The sequence below is a fragment of the Temnothorax nylanderi genome, unplaced genomic scaffold, assembly GCF_030848795.1.
Source record: "Temnothorax nylanderi isolate EJ_2023f unplaced genomic scaffold, tnyl_v1.0 TNYL_tig0026_pilon, whole genome shotgun sequence".
NCBI classification, from domain to species: domain Eukaryota; kingdom Metazoa; phylum Arthropoda; class Insecta; order Hymenoptera; family Formicidae; genus Temnothorax; species Temnothorax nylanderi.
In genome coordinates, this window is record NW_027249088.1 from 1,281,902 (window position 1) to 1,295,675 (window position 13,774).

Consider the following 13,774-nt stretch of genomic DNA (forward strand, 5'->3'; position numbering starts at 1 on the left):
ATGCCAACACTAATAGTCCCTCGCCTTTACCCCACGCTTCGCCATCTCCCAAAACTTCAATCGCGCGTCCTAAGTTTAGAGAAACTTGGCTCCGAGACTCGGAGCGAGAGATAAGAGGTTTATCCTCAGTCTTGTAATTGCGCCCGTATTATGTAAGTTAGAAAATTGGATCAACGACGATGTCGGAGAGCTAAGAAGACTTGAGAGAAGGAAAATCGTACTTATGCGATGCGGGATCAACAGTCGTCCCAGGAGTTTAACTTTGAGCCGTGCGGTTTCTTTGCTCCTCTCGCGTAATACCTGCCTCGATCGAGCGAAGTATGTCTTTGAAACCGCGACTAACCGTCGCGGGAGATATATTATAGCTTCATCCGAACGTTGTGTCGCAACGGGCAAAAGGGGTGACGGCTTACCTTGGTGTAAACGCCGGCGCTGGACAGTTCGTTTTCGATGACCATCATGATGATGCCGAACATGCCCATCACGAGGGCGTAGTCGCTGATGCGCTTGCGCTTCTCGAAGAGGGCCTTCCGCCTGCCCAGCCGGTAGCCGATGTTCGGCTTGTGCTTGGACCCGGGCCCGATGCTGCCGCTGCAGCCCTTCAGGGATCCGCCGCCGCCCAGCATGCGCTCGTCCATGTAACGGGGATACTCGGTGTGGACACCCATGAGGGCGATGCCGGCGTCCTCGCCACCAGCACTGCCGCTGCCGGCAGCCGCACCGGCCGCCCCCGCGCCGCCCCCGCCGGCTACCCCGCCGCTGTTCTTCATCGCCCCCGGGATCGAGAGAGTCGACACTGGCTTCCGCAGCTGGAACAGCGGCGAGCACGATTAGGATGAGAATATCTACGAGCGCGTGCTCGATAGTCGTGCATCGCTGGTGGTGCGTGGAAAAAGCGTGCAAAAGCAGCGATCGCGAAAATAACGTCGTTTTTTACGCCGCGTGGTCGTTCTTTGCCACCTCGGGTTCGAATTCGTTTTAGAAATTTATTCAATTTGCCCTCATCGAGAGAGAAAAAATGGCATAGCTCGCGCTTGAAAGTGCAGACAGAACGCGCGAGTTATATGCATTGTGTAAGTGAATCAAAGCGATGTGCCGAGTGTATTGAAGTCAAAGGGATTATGCAGAAAGGTGACCGCAACGAAATTCTTTTAAGCCGCAAAAGTTTCTCTTTCCTCCAAATATCCTTTCTCTGAGTTTCTTTTCTCTTGCATGAGAGTTATGCCGAGTCGCGCTCTCAACGTTCGAAAGTTGAAAGGTTTATCGCCGTAGGAGAAAAATTCCGAAAGTGGCGAGAATAGGTTTCGATTTTCTCTCTCTTTACAGGTATAGATCCCCTTTCCTTCGCGAACGGATTGACTCAACGGGTCGAAATAAATGACCGTCGCAAAAACTCAGTCTCGATTTATCTTTAGCAATTAGATATGCAATTCTGATTTATCGGACAAAACGTGGCGCGAGCGCGTGGGCGGCCGCACGAAATCTTCCCGAGCCGAGGTTCCCGAGAGGCTCGTGACGGCTTCCGATCGATGGGAATTATTCTATCTCGCCACCCAACGACGATACGAAGTTAACGAGTGCCACGGCATGCAGAATTCCGCATACGGTGGAAAGCTGATTTCTCGCGTGCGAATCCGAGAGGTACGGTATTCATTAAAAAATTTATCGTCTCGCCGGAGAGAGCTTCGAATTCCTGTGTAATAAAGCGCGCTCTTAATCGCGTTAACTTTTTCAGCTACATCGGAAGGCCGAGGACTGAGGGTCGGAACGGTTGTTTTTGCGAGTTTTACGTTTCGGGCGGGATTTCGGACGGTATAAATACGAAGCTGCGAAGATTACAGTGTTCGGCATAAAGAAAAAGCCAGAATTACCTTTCTTTCCACTTAAAAAAGGAAAAAGTTCACTTTGCCTTTTTTCAACTCCGTGCTACCACACTAACGAATTGATTAATTACCTCGAAATAAATGCGTTCTAATAAAAATGACTACACATGCATTTTCTATTCTATTCTCAGTCCTAGGTTCAGAGATGCTCTTTAAACCACGACAGTAGTGTTGACCTATCTTTATATCTGGTAAATAATTATGCGTTCAATAAAGTACAGAATGACAATTGCAAAGTTCCTAAAATTAAATTATTTTATAATATTATCGTCACTTTATTTTATATATTTTATAATAAAAGCGAAAAGAATAAAATAAACTAAACATTATAATGTAAATATTAATTAGTATCTTGAAAACTTGTATTTGCGAAGTAAAGCCCATCTAAATTTCACAATAATCGAGATGTTTTTAGAACTGTTAAATACACTTTCTAACATTAACAACTGTAACTATACTTTCGGAAAAATTTCAAATAAATTTCTGTCATAAAAATGGTTTCCGCGTGTCAAGATCTTCTAAACATATCACTAAACCATGCAACCAGCCGAATCATCGGCTTTCTTGTAACGTTTATTTTTATAAATATATTTTTTGCACTATATGCTAAAAAAAGATAAATTTCTACTTTAAATTTATTTAGTGTTCAATTTATTTTATTTTATTTTTTTATTATAAAATAACAGCTATTAAATTTCAGCAATTTTTCGATTGTTACCCTATATGTCAAAATACGCCTCAACGATTAATTAATCTCTGTAGATAAACAGATAAACAGATATCGCGAGATTATTAAAGAGAACGAGTGATGGCAAACACACCATTGGAAAATATTACACTGTCTTGCCCGCTACGATGTCTCGTTCGATCTTTCCGTTCTATCGAGGATCAAGGAAATCTGAGCGCGCACGTGAACTCGCCGTCAACGTATGCACGTTCTGATTCCAATCCCGCGTACCTATATCGGATGCACCGGGACTGCGCTTACGCACGAGGCGCATGCACCTGATTTGCCAATGTATGGGGGTCGCACGTACACGGGATTCTATGCGCGCGACCTATCGATCCTCCGCTATATTTTCCGCGTGTGCCGTGTCTTCTATGAGAAACGCGTGTTTTCGCCAGCGGGTTAGAGACACGGTAATGTGCGTGAGCTCCGCGTCCAACGACCCTGTTATGCCGTCTATTTACGTTCAATTTACATATGTAAGGTGTGAGGTATTTTTGTTTTTATCTCTCCCGTGGGAATGGACAAATGGGTGTAATTCGAAAGCGTTTAATGACGATCGTCAGAATTCCCCGGCACGGCTAATTCTGACAATAACAATAACACGGAGAAATCTCGCGCATTCGATTAAATTGCGGTCGCTGTAAGCTCGCGAGTTTCTGAGAGCGCGCGCATTCTTCTCGCGTTCGCACATTTCGCTGCGCCCCGACGACATCGGTCAATTCGGTGAACAATCAACGTAGGGTGGCGAATGATAGTTGTTGAAATGCACCGGCAGGGAAATTTCGCGCAGCATGACTCCGTGACCTTTCTCAACCGGCCGTGACGGGGGGATGAGAGGGAGGAGGATAAGGGTAGAAGACTGTGTTATTGGGGGGAGGACGGAAAGGGAGATGCAGAGACGGGGTGGTAGCCATGGAGACCATCCCGAGAGGTTTCCTTAATTCAAAGCTTGATTGGCTCAGGCAATCTTAAACTTGTATATGCCCGATAAAGTTCTCTCTTTCTCGCCCTCACTTTCGCGATTGCTCACGACCGCGATAAAGAGGCGCAGTACAGACTACCAGCGCTTCCGCACCATCTCGCTCTCCGCGGAACAACGGCGCGAGAGAGAGAGAGAGAGAGAGAGAGAGAGAGAGAGAGAGAGAGAGAGAGAGAGAGAGAGAGAGAGAGAGAGAGAGAGAGAGAGAGAGAGAGAGAGAGAGAGAGAGAGAGAGCACCATTCGGTATTTCCAAGCCGTTTCAACTCTCTCAGATCGATCTTTGAAGTTAAAACCGGAAAATGCTTTTGTTACGAACCCTCCACGTAGAGTGCCGTAATAATCCAATTAAATCGATATATTGCTCTTAAGTTCAAATCTTAATCTCAGATAAAAATTCAAGTGGAAGTAGATGAGGTACTAGATCAATTAAAAATTATTGATATAAGTTAGACCAACGATGTGCACTTAATAGTCTAATTATGATGATCACATTGTAATTTACTATATGTAATTTTCATTGTTTGTCACACTCTTGGTTTGTCCCAACCCAATTTTCCTTTTTACTTCCATCTTTCCCTTATCTTTGCCTACATTCTCTCATTAGCTTATTATATATATATATATTTTTTTTATGTACGGCGTTACTTTATCATCGTTCTGAAAGGGACTGTATCCTCGCGACTCGGTTCCTTCTCACTGAATTGAATCGAATTAATTTCCTCTCTGAACCCTCCATCTATTCACTCTCCTTCGCCCCTTCCGCCCGTCGACGTCTAATAAAGTCAACTTTCCTCCCGCGAAGCCGCAATCTTTTCCGGCGACTTGCAGCTTCCTCTCGTACGAGAAATGCGATAAAACTGTCGGCCACCACGGAGAAATGGAGACGGCAAAGAAGGAAATGGAAGGAAGAGAGAGAGTAGGAAAGAGAAAGAGAAGGAAGATGGAGATAGGGTGGAATATAATCTTCGCGTCGCATATTTGTCGAGAGTATTCGATACTCGCACTCGGGTTTCACACTTGACTCGGTGCGTTGTCGCTGATATTATGGTCTCAGGCTCGAGCAAGAAAGCAGCACAAGTTGCACAAAACCCGTGAGAGAGATTGGTCGACTACGTAGGGTACTAGTATTTGCGGTTCAGTTGTTATACTGATACTAAATCTAACGTTCTCCGATTTCAAGTATTCCTAAGTCCCAAGCTGTATACCGTAAACATCTGGAATTTCTTTATACATCCCTATACACAACATGTCACAAAAAGCTCCGATGTCTCGACGTTAGATTCTTTGATGAATTAAAGATTGATTTTCCCTTAGTGGAGAATATATTCAATCCTCTTGAGTCGTTTTATATAAATGCAAAAGCTAAATACAAATTAACTAAAGACTTTGTTAATTTATTTAAAAAAATTCCCGAAAACTTCAGATGATGATTTGCCGTCGCTAGCAGAAATTCTTTCTCTAATAAATAAAAATTCCGATACCGAGAGGGGATCAATAAAGTTCGTTGGATTTCTGAATGGACCTGGTAATGTGGGTCAATATAATCGCCAGTACGTTTAATTTCGGCGACCGCGAGTACTGGCAATAATCCGCGGCGATAAACGGTCGTTATTAACCCGTTACTTTTGCTCGTGCATTGACGGGGTTGTATAGCGCCCGTTTCGGCGAGAACGTCGCGTCGAAGCCCATTGTGAGATGAGTAACAATAATCGCGAGGCAGCTTTCCGCTGTTTCCGATCGCGCGATTCCCGCCTCTCGTTCCAGTTTTCGGCAATTGTGGCACACTGGTACACACAAACGCACGTACACCCTCCTCCTTACCCCTCTATCCGTCCCCACTACGCGCACCCGCGAACATAATCTCTCTAATGGAACCGCGAGATAATGCTCCGGGGGGAGATTAGTGCTTCGCGGGGAGTCCCCGTGTATAACGGGTGACCAATAATTCAACAGATATCAAGAGTATATATATATATATACTCTTCTATACATTTTATATATATATATATATATATATATATACATATATAAAATGTATAGAATGTTATATCCGCACTCGACGGATAAGTTTTGCGTGACGTTAAATCGATAAGATCGAATCGTCAACGATATACTTCCGAGGACCTCGTTTTGCTCCGGGCTTTTTTTCGTTCATTTCGAGCTATCGCGTTGACCAAAACGCGCTGCTTGTTTTCTCACAAAATAACCGTACTTCGTTTAATTTCTTGTTGCCGTTTTGCATCAATATTGACAAAATCAAACTCACCGTGTTCCTGCTTTTGATATCTCGCGAAAAATTGTCGTGCTATTACCGGCAAACATTCGGGAACGTTGTTAAATGTGTGCAACGTTAATGTGTATTCTAACTCCATACTGCTATCCATTTTAATAAAATGGGATTGTCTGCGCAGCTTCCTTTTCTCTCTTTTTTTATATAGAATCCTTATCGCTTGTTATCGTAATCGTCTTTTAGTCTTTGTAACAATTTTAAGTCTTTGTAACGTAAAAATTCATGTATTCCAGGATTACAAGGATTAACTTCTTTTAATAAATAAGTAACAAATAATAAATAAATAACAACCTAAGTGTATAATCTGTATATGTATATATAAACTAGAATCTGTATAAGATTCTCTATTAACTCCTAAGCCAAATTTTGCATAGTTACTCTCTAGACCCCTGCGGAAAATATAAACTATCATAAAACCTGAACACACCACTCCCTATGATATCATCCTCTTGACACTTTGTGATAATCCCGGGCAATGCCGGGTAGCTTAAGCTAATACAGAATAAATAAATGTTCGATAAAACGTTTTCGATCATCGGATAGAATCTCGTGCTCATGATAATAATTTTGATACGTTTTATACATTTTGCCTTTGTTTTTAAACGCGCGGATTGTTATTCGGTCTCGATATTTTATGCCAAAGCTAAACGTAATCGCGTTATTAAATTGTGCTTAATAACAATTTTTATGCTGGAGCGCTATTTTTCACAATAAATTCTTTATAGATTTATAAGACTCTTATTAATATCAATTTAATATTAAATTGTATTTAATATTATTAATAAGCGTCTTATAAATCTGCAAAGAATTTATTGCGAAAAACAGCACACCAGCATAAAAATTGTTATTAGACATAAGATCACGATGATCGGCAATGTCAAGGTAAATTCCGCAATTCGATACCTTATTCAGTTGTAAAACAAATCTAGGATAATGTAGAACTTTGCAAGACAAAACGTCGATTTTATCTCGCATGTTTACTATCAAATCAAAGTTATGCTTTTCTCATAGCATACTCGATGTGAGTCAATCGTGTATATGTAGGACATGACATGAAACACGCGATGTCAATGGAGTCCCCCTTAAACGATCATCCAGTTCGAATAGTCAGAATTAATCCATGCTCTCGGCGAGAAATTTCACGACGCGTCGCAACCTTGTTAACTGAACGCGAACGTGCGTCGAAAATTATTGTGCAGAAATTATCATGCGCTTCGCGTTTCAGAAATAGGGAAATAGTCGGGGAGATTTGCCCAAACGTGGAATTTAACAAAGATATAATATGATAAAGAGATGCGCTTATTAATTTCGCCGTGTGCCGCGGAAATATTCGGAAATTTCGCCGGCAGTAACTTTCAAAGTGGCGATTTCAAAAGTTACATAAATCACTTCGAGAAATTAATAACGGAGTTAGATATTAATCGCGAACACCTTGTTATTCACCGGGGAGTTACAAAGCTACAAAATTATAATACATATTTGTTATACCTTTCTTTTTTTCATTTATTTTTATTTTATTTGTCATTATTCCGCATTTTAATATTTGAGTTAATGGAAGAATTACGAGAAAGAATTTTTTTGATATATTTCTCAAAAAATATGTTTAATTTAAAAATGAGTATGTCAGCGAATTTGTATAAATTTGCCACTGTTTTTGTACCGAAATGGATTCCATCATTTAAAAAAATATGTCCATTTAGAGACAGCAAGAGTATGACTTGTAAAAAGTCGACGTAAATAAATGTTTTTCTCAGTTTTTGCGCATGCAACGGTATAGGGTAAGAAATTAACGAAATTAAAAAACCGCGAGATTAGCAGATAAATAATTCCGTACGGATCGTCCGAGGCAGAGAAACTCACGTCTCTTAAAGTTCCGCCGTCACGTAGCGATACAGACACAGGATCGGAAACTGAGAACAATCTATCCACCGAGCGTTATTTAATGAAGTTTACAAGAAGCCGGTACTTTCCACGAAATGGCCGATATTACCGTGAGACGATGCCGCGATATAAAATACGTGCTTCCTGCAAGCCTTTTCCCATGCGGCAGTCGTTTGTCCGGTCAGAGCGTGGCCGTTGAAGGATTATTCCGAGGGAAATGCTCGTGAAATGCAAGGACCGACGGAAACCATAACTTCCAATCAGCCTCCTGCAATTTCTCGGTAATATTTTCTAAGCTCAGGCTGTGTACCACTCGCGTACAACCAATATCACTTCCGTTGTTTTTGTTTCGCGGATCTACCTCTGTCTTGAATTGGATTGCCCGTCCCTTGGACTATTATGTCCTCGCCCCCGTCCCGGCGGATTTAGACTCAATTGACTACGGGAGGTCTGAAGATCACAATGCTCCGAGATTACAGCATCGTGGATCTTCTAAGTCACCAGGAGAGTCTACTTCTGAGAGAAAAAATCCTAAACGTCGGAAGCATCCCGAAATCATTGAAGCAGTAAAGCTTCATCCTTTTGCATTTTTAAGAATTTAGATACTACGGACCTTCAATTTCCAAATCTGTGAATCTTGCATTTTTTACAAATGTCGGATTCCCGGGTGTTTAAATTTTCATGAAGCCGGAGGCGCCTGTGTAAGCCTTAGAAGCTCAAGTCTCCTAACCACATTACTATATACAACTTCCATTACCTCGCGCGAGCGCCGCGTGGGGCCCCAATCTACTTGGGGATTAAAGGAAAAATATATTCGGGGCGTGCATTCGCGCAAATGGGAAAAGTAGGGAAAACGAGGGCAATTTCCAGCCGAGCCCCGCCAGCTATTGCTTTTCCAGTTACAAACATTCTCTTTTGTTGCTTTCCCTCTTTTTGTTTCTGCGTCGATTTCGCAGATAGACAACCGGTAGTGAAATAGTTCCAATGGCTAAGCGCCAAAACAAAAGAAAAACTAAAAGTTATATATTTTATATCGCGTCGTAAAAGCTCATCGTATCGACATGTATCTTCGTTTCTACATCGACGATTGAATTTCAAAAATTCAATGTATCGCAAAAAAATAAAAGGCAAAACCTTGAAATTTATCACACGATCACGTGAGAAAAATAATTTATTTTGTGCTTAACTAGATAGCTACAGTTTCTACGGCATTACGCTTAAAATCCCTGTCGGTTGTACTCGAATTTCTTTTCCGTCCGTGTCTCGTACGGAACCTTTCGATCAAGCTTTAAAGCGCTCGCTGAAGGGTGGCAGCGGAATAAAAAAATTAAGCGACAACAGTTGAATATAGGTAGATAGTCACTTTGTCCGGTATCGAGCCATCGACGAAAGCGAGTTTGTGTCGACCGTTTGTGAGCGCAGGTAATGCCGACGATCAATCGTCCGTAGGTCGCATTGTTAAATTTTTAATCTCGTTTATCCCGAGTCAAGGGTAGACCGAAGGGAAGAAAGAGACGGCGAGCTAGAAAGGCGGAAAGACAAAGAGACAGAGATCCCTCAAACGTCTACAGCTATATAAGGCACGAGAAGTTTTCTTTTAATAAACAAAGGAATCGTTGCTGAAAACGTTAAAGGGCACTAATCTCTTCCCACATGAATTTTCCGCGCCTTTTATTTTATTTATTTATTTCCGTTTCCAACGTAATTTCAGATTTTCAAGTTGCGAAGGCATTCAAAGTCGAAGAATCGTTTCTCTTTCGAGGAATTACATCTAAATGCGAAAACTACGTGACATTATGGAGCGGCAAATATCGTTTAAGGATATAAAGAGAGCCACGCCGGGATACTCGCTAATATAGGGTAACTCGATAGAGCGATAGAGCGGAAAAAGGAGCGCGCGGCGCAAAGTTTCTCGACCGTAAAGTTTCTTGTGAAGAAATGAAATCTCGAATGGAGTAATGTAAGAAAGTGGCAGGACAGTCTCTTAATTACGCTCGCCCGACAGCCTGCGGAAGCGAGTAAGCACTTTTAATAGAGAACTCGCGGTAATTCACTCGGCGCTGATAGTCGCATCCGTCAACGGGAACTTTACTTTCGCGAAATCGTAAAACACTGGCGTACTTTTTGGAGCGCCGCCACGATGAAAGAATTCAATTAACTCGCGATAGACGAAGTCCTATCGCGTCGAGAATATGTAATTCTCTGTCTGCATAAATTATTTCGCTCCTAGGAACACACACGTTCCCACGCCCGAATTACATCGGCGAGAGAAAATAACATTTCCAACAAAAATAACATGTGTGCACGCCGAATGTCATATACGACACGACGATTCATTAGATCTGCCTTAATTAAATATTTTTAGGTCAAAATATCAAGTCTAGATATTGCCTGTCTATTTAAATCACTTTTAGATCGAATAGATTAGATAGAATGTCTAGATATTAAATATTGTGATTTTCCTGCGCCTGACAATCTGGCGTCTGTAAATGTCTGATACGATATAACGAGTTAAATTGCAAGATCGAAAAATAAGACACAGGCTATGTTAGCGCAACCAAAAAAAAAAAGTTCTTGATTTTTTAAACAATATTTGTGAATAAACATTATGATGCGTAGGGGAGACCGGGGCTAGTTGTCACACTTTTCAAATACTGATTTTTAAAAAAATGTTAGCAATATTTTATAATATCGTATACTACTTTGTAATGTAGCTACATCCTTTAGGTGTAAGAAAAAAAATATTAGACTTGTATATATTTATACACAAAAAAGTTATTTAATTCTAAACAAAACCGCGCAAATGTGACAACTTACCCCATACCCAGAGTTGGTTGTCACATGACTCTGGATTGATTGTCATGTATCTTTCATATAGAAGAAACATACGACAAATAGTTCCTGTTTTAATATTTTATTAAAGTTAGTGCCAGTTTTTGGTAAATTTAACTTAATAATATATTGCAGCATAAATTAAATGAAAAATTAATAATTTTCATAAACTTTGTAATATAATTCTCATAAACTTAGAGTAAATGAAAGATTAATAATTCTCATAAACTTTGTAATACTTTCATCAACTTTGAGTAAATAAAAGAATAATAATTCTCACATAAACTTTGAATCCCATCTCATTTGAGACAACTTACCCTGAACGGTCATTTTGAACAAAGAAGATTATATTTATAAACTATGTTGCAATGACGGCTAACTAAATACAGGAAAAATTATCTAAATCTATAATAGATCTTATGACCAAAAAGAAATTACGACTAGTAATTCCAAAAACCAACGGAACAATAAAAATAGAGGCAAGAAAAATTTACTCACGACCTCCAATTTTTAAAAAGTGCTCGTAAATATCACATGCGATGTTTTTGAAACGAGCTATTTCGTACACCCGACTAACACGATATGAGCAACCTACACTATAAAGAAGAATATTCCACTCAATCTATTAAGTGAGATATAAGCTTTGTGACAACTTACCCGTGTGACTTCTAGCCCCGGTTTCCCCTACGACACGTGCGATATTTTAAATATTAAGAAAATCGCTCTTTCGACTTTTTTTCTTCAGGTAGTTTGCACGTTGAGAAAGATGTTGAAAAAGAATTTTATCCTTCAATAGCTGTAAGCTATTTGTTGGATAGCTTATTAGCCGCGAATCGCACCGAAAAGGTGGTAGCCACGGTAACGGAAACGGCGAGGACGAGAGTATTGACGAGCAGACCTCTCCGTGTATGAGACAGGAGGCAAGAGGACAGGAAAAGAAGAGATGGAACAGGTGCTTTGACCGCCAACGACGAAGTACTATTATTCACACAGTGTATTTGTCAACGTGGTGTACAAAGCGTAGGAAACCGGTAGCGTGTACGCGGAACGCAACGACCACGGGATAACGTGCGCAAACGCGGGAACTTGGACGATCGGTTGGTACGTCCGGTCTCTGAGACTTCTCGATATGGAATCTGTTGAACGCGATCCTTTGCGTTCGCACGGAGAAAGAAATATAAATTGTAGGATACCTCGGGGCTTCTCGAGTATTTTTAAATCTTTCGCTTTTGAAACTCTTGTACTCATATTTTTAGATCTTTGGATTCAGCCAGATGATTAAATTCAAACGGAAAAAATTAATAGAGAAAGTGAATTTACTTGCGACCGACTTAATCTCATATCACAATTTTCAGTTTCGCTATTAATTTTAATATCAAAGAGGCAAAAAAGAGTGGCAAAAGAGAGAGAGCAAAGCTTTAATTTAATTAACATTACCTCTATGTAAATTGAAAATATCAATTTTTTGCATGTAATTTTGAAGTTCGAAAAAAATAAAATTGTTTTTAAATGTAAATAAACCACGAGATAAAAATGTTTCGCCAGAATGTAAACAAAATTGCAGCGAACCAGCCACACAAACATTACGTATTTGCGGTTTAATGTTACAGTTTAACGTTATTTATTATTATTAATAATGATAATTTAAGTAAATTACCGTCAATAATCACGTTATCGTAAATAATCATTGATTATGTTACAATAATATTGTAATTTGCTGCTCTAATAAAATTTCTGTAATGACTCTACTTACGTCTGTTTTAACAAATCCTTTTCTCAGTTTCTTCCTTGTTTTAGTTCTGGAAGTTAATTACTACTGATGTTTTTTGTTTTATAACTCTGATAAAATCCACTCGCGTAATCCTGCTTCAGCTTTAATAAACCAACGGCGATTTATTTATCTCCCTCCACTTTATACAACGAAAACGAGAAAATTCTGACGTTGCTGGTAGCTCGAAAAAGCGGTGAACGAGCGCGCTATAATAAAACTGGGCCGTGGTGTCCATTACCTCGCGATTACGCGGAAAAACTTTCGCGAGGGATTCTGATAATCGAAAGACCGTGCTCGACGAAACGATGATGCGATATACTTCGAACGATAAGTAGTCCGGAAGCCTGTCTCCTATACATATCGGACGCGAGATTACTTCGCGGGATTTTCAGCGAAGTAAAACTCTCGGTGATCCCGGAAAATTTCAAAATAGTTTTCATAATCCAACTTTCATCGCGCTCTCGATTAATTGTTTTCGCTCGACTTAATGGTCACGTCACGCCGGGAATGAGATGGTTTTTTACCCAAATAGTTATTATAGCCGGAATTGTTTATATATTAATTTTTTACATTTTTATATTTTTCACGATATATTTCGACATTAATGAAAAGTGTCATAAGTGTATTTTTTAGACAAAAGTTTTGCAAGACTTCATGTCTTTTTATCTACTCGAAATATAAAGAGTATTATTTTAAAAAAATTAACTTTTGCATGAGCTTTTAATTAACTTTATTGATTTGAACATAATTCCGAGTTCTCACAACTTCACATTCGGGGAAAAACAATTACGAAAATCACAAAACGAATTTTGCAGCTACAACATTTTTCATTAGTTCCAAAGAGACTAAAAAAATATTCATGCTTTGCACTTAAAATGCACGATTTATGCTTAAAGCGCGTAATTCGAGGTAAATACGTTACACTGACTTTATGACAAGTGAAATATGGAAATCGCTTGCACGAAAATTTATTCAAGGGCGCGATATTTCTCGACGACATTCCCCCCGAAGGTCCCAGTGCGATGCAAATGTCCGTCCCTTTTGCAACTTCGCGGAAGGACAGCGTCGAGGATAATTTTACCGGTAAACTTCACCCATCAGCTGTCGCGGTCTAGCTTGAGCGGCCTCTTCGTCGATAAGTGTAATATTGTTTCCTCGACCCCGTTCGCTCTACCCTCCGCGCCTCGCTCTCTGCATCCCCCTCGTCTCTCTCTCTCGGCTGCGATCCATCCACGATGCAGCCGGTGAAGCGAAGTGATAAAGTGTCCCAATTGTCTGATTCGCGCGGTATATGGAGATCTCTCCTACTCCCACCCTTTCCGTCCCCCCGGCAACCGTCGGTGGCGAGAGGAGTACCGAACGTGCTCGGGATGAAAATTCGAGTCATCGCTTGCTCGGCTAGATCGA

The 13,774-nt window shown here is 40.5% G+C and overlaps 1 protein-coding gene across 4 annotated transcripts in view; it reads right to left on the bottom strand.

Annotated features, from left to right (window-relative positions):
- Sk (small conductance calcium-activated potassium channel) overlaps window positions 1–13,774 on the bottom strand; it is a 198,331-nt gene that overhangs the window by 59,556 nt on the left and 125,001 nt on the right. For all 4 annotated transcript variants that reach the window (XM_071701574.1, XM_071701573.1, XM_071701576.1 and 1 more), the window contains one exon: window positions 414–809. In XM_071701574.1, coding sequence (XP_071557675.1) covers window positions 414–809 — 396 coding nt within the window. The remainder of the gene's footprint in view (window positions 1–413; window positions 810–13,774) is intronic.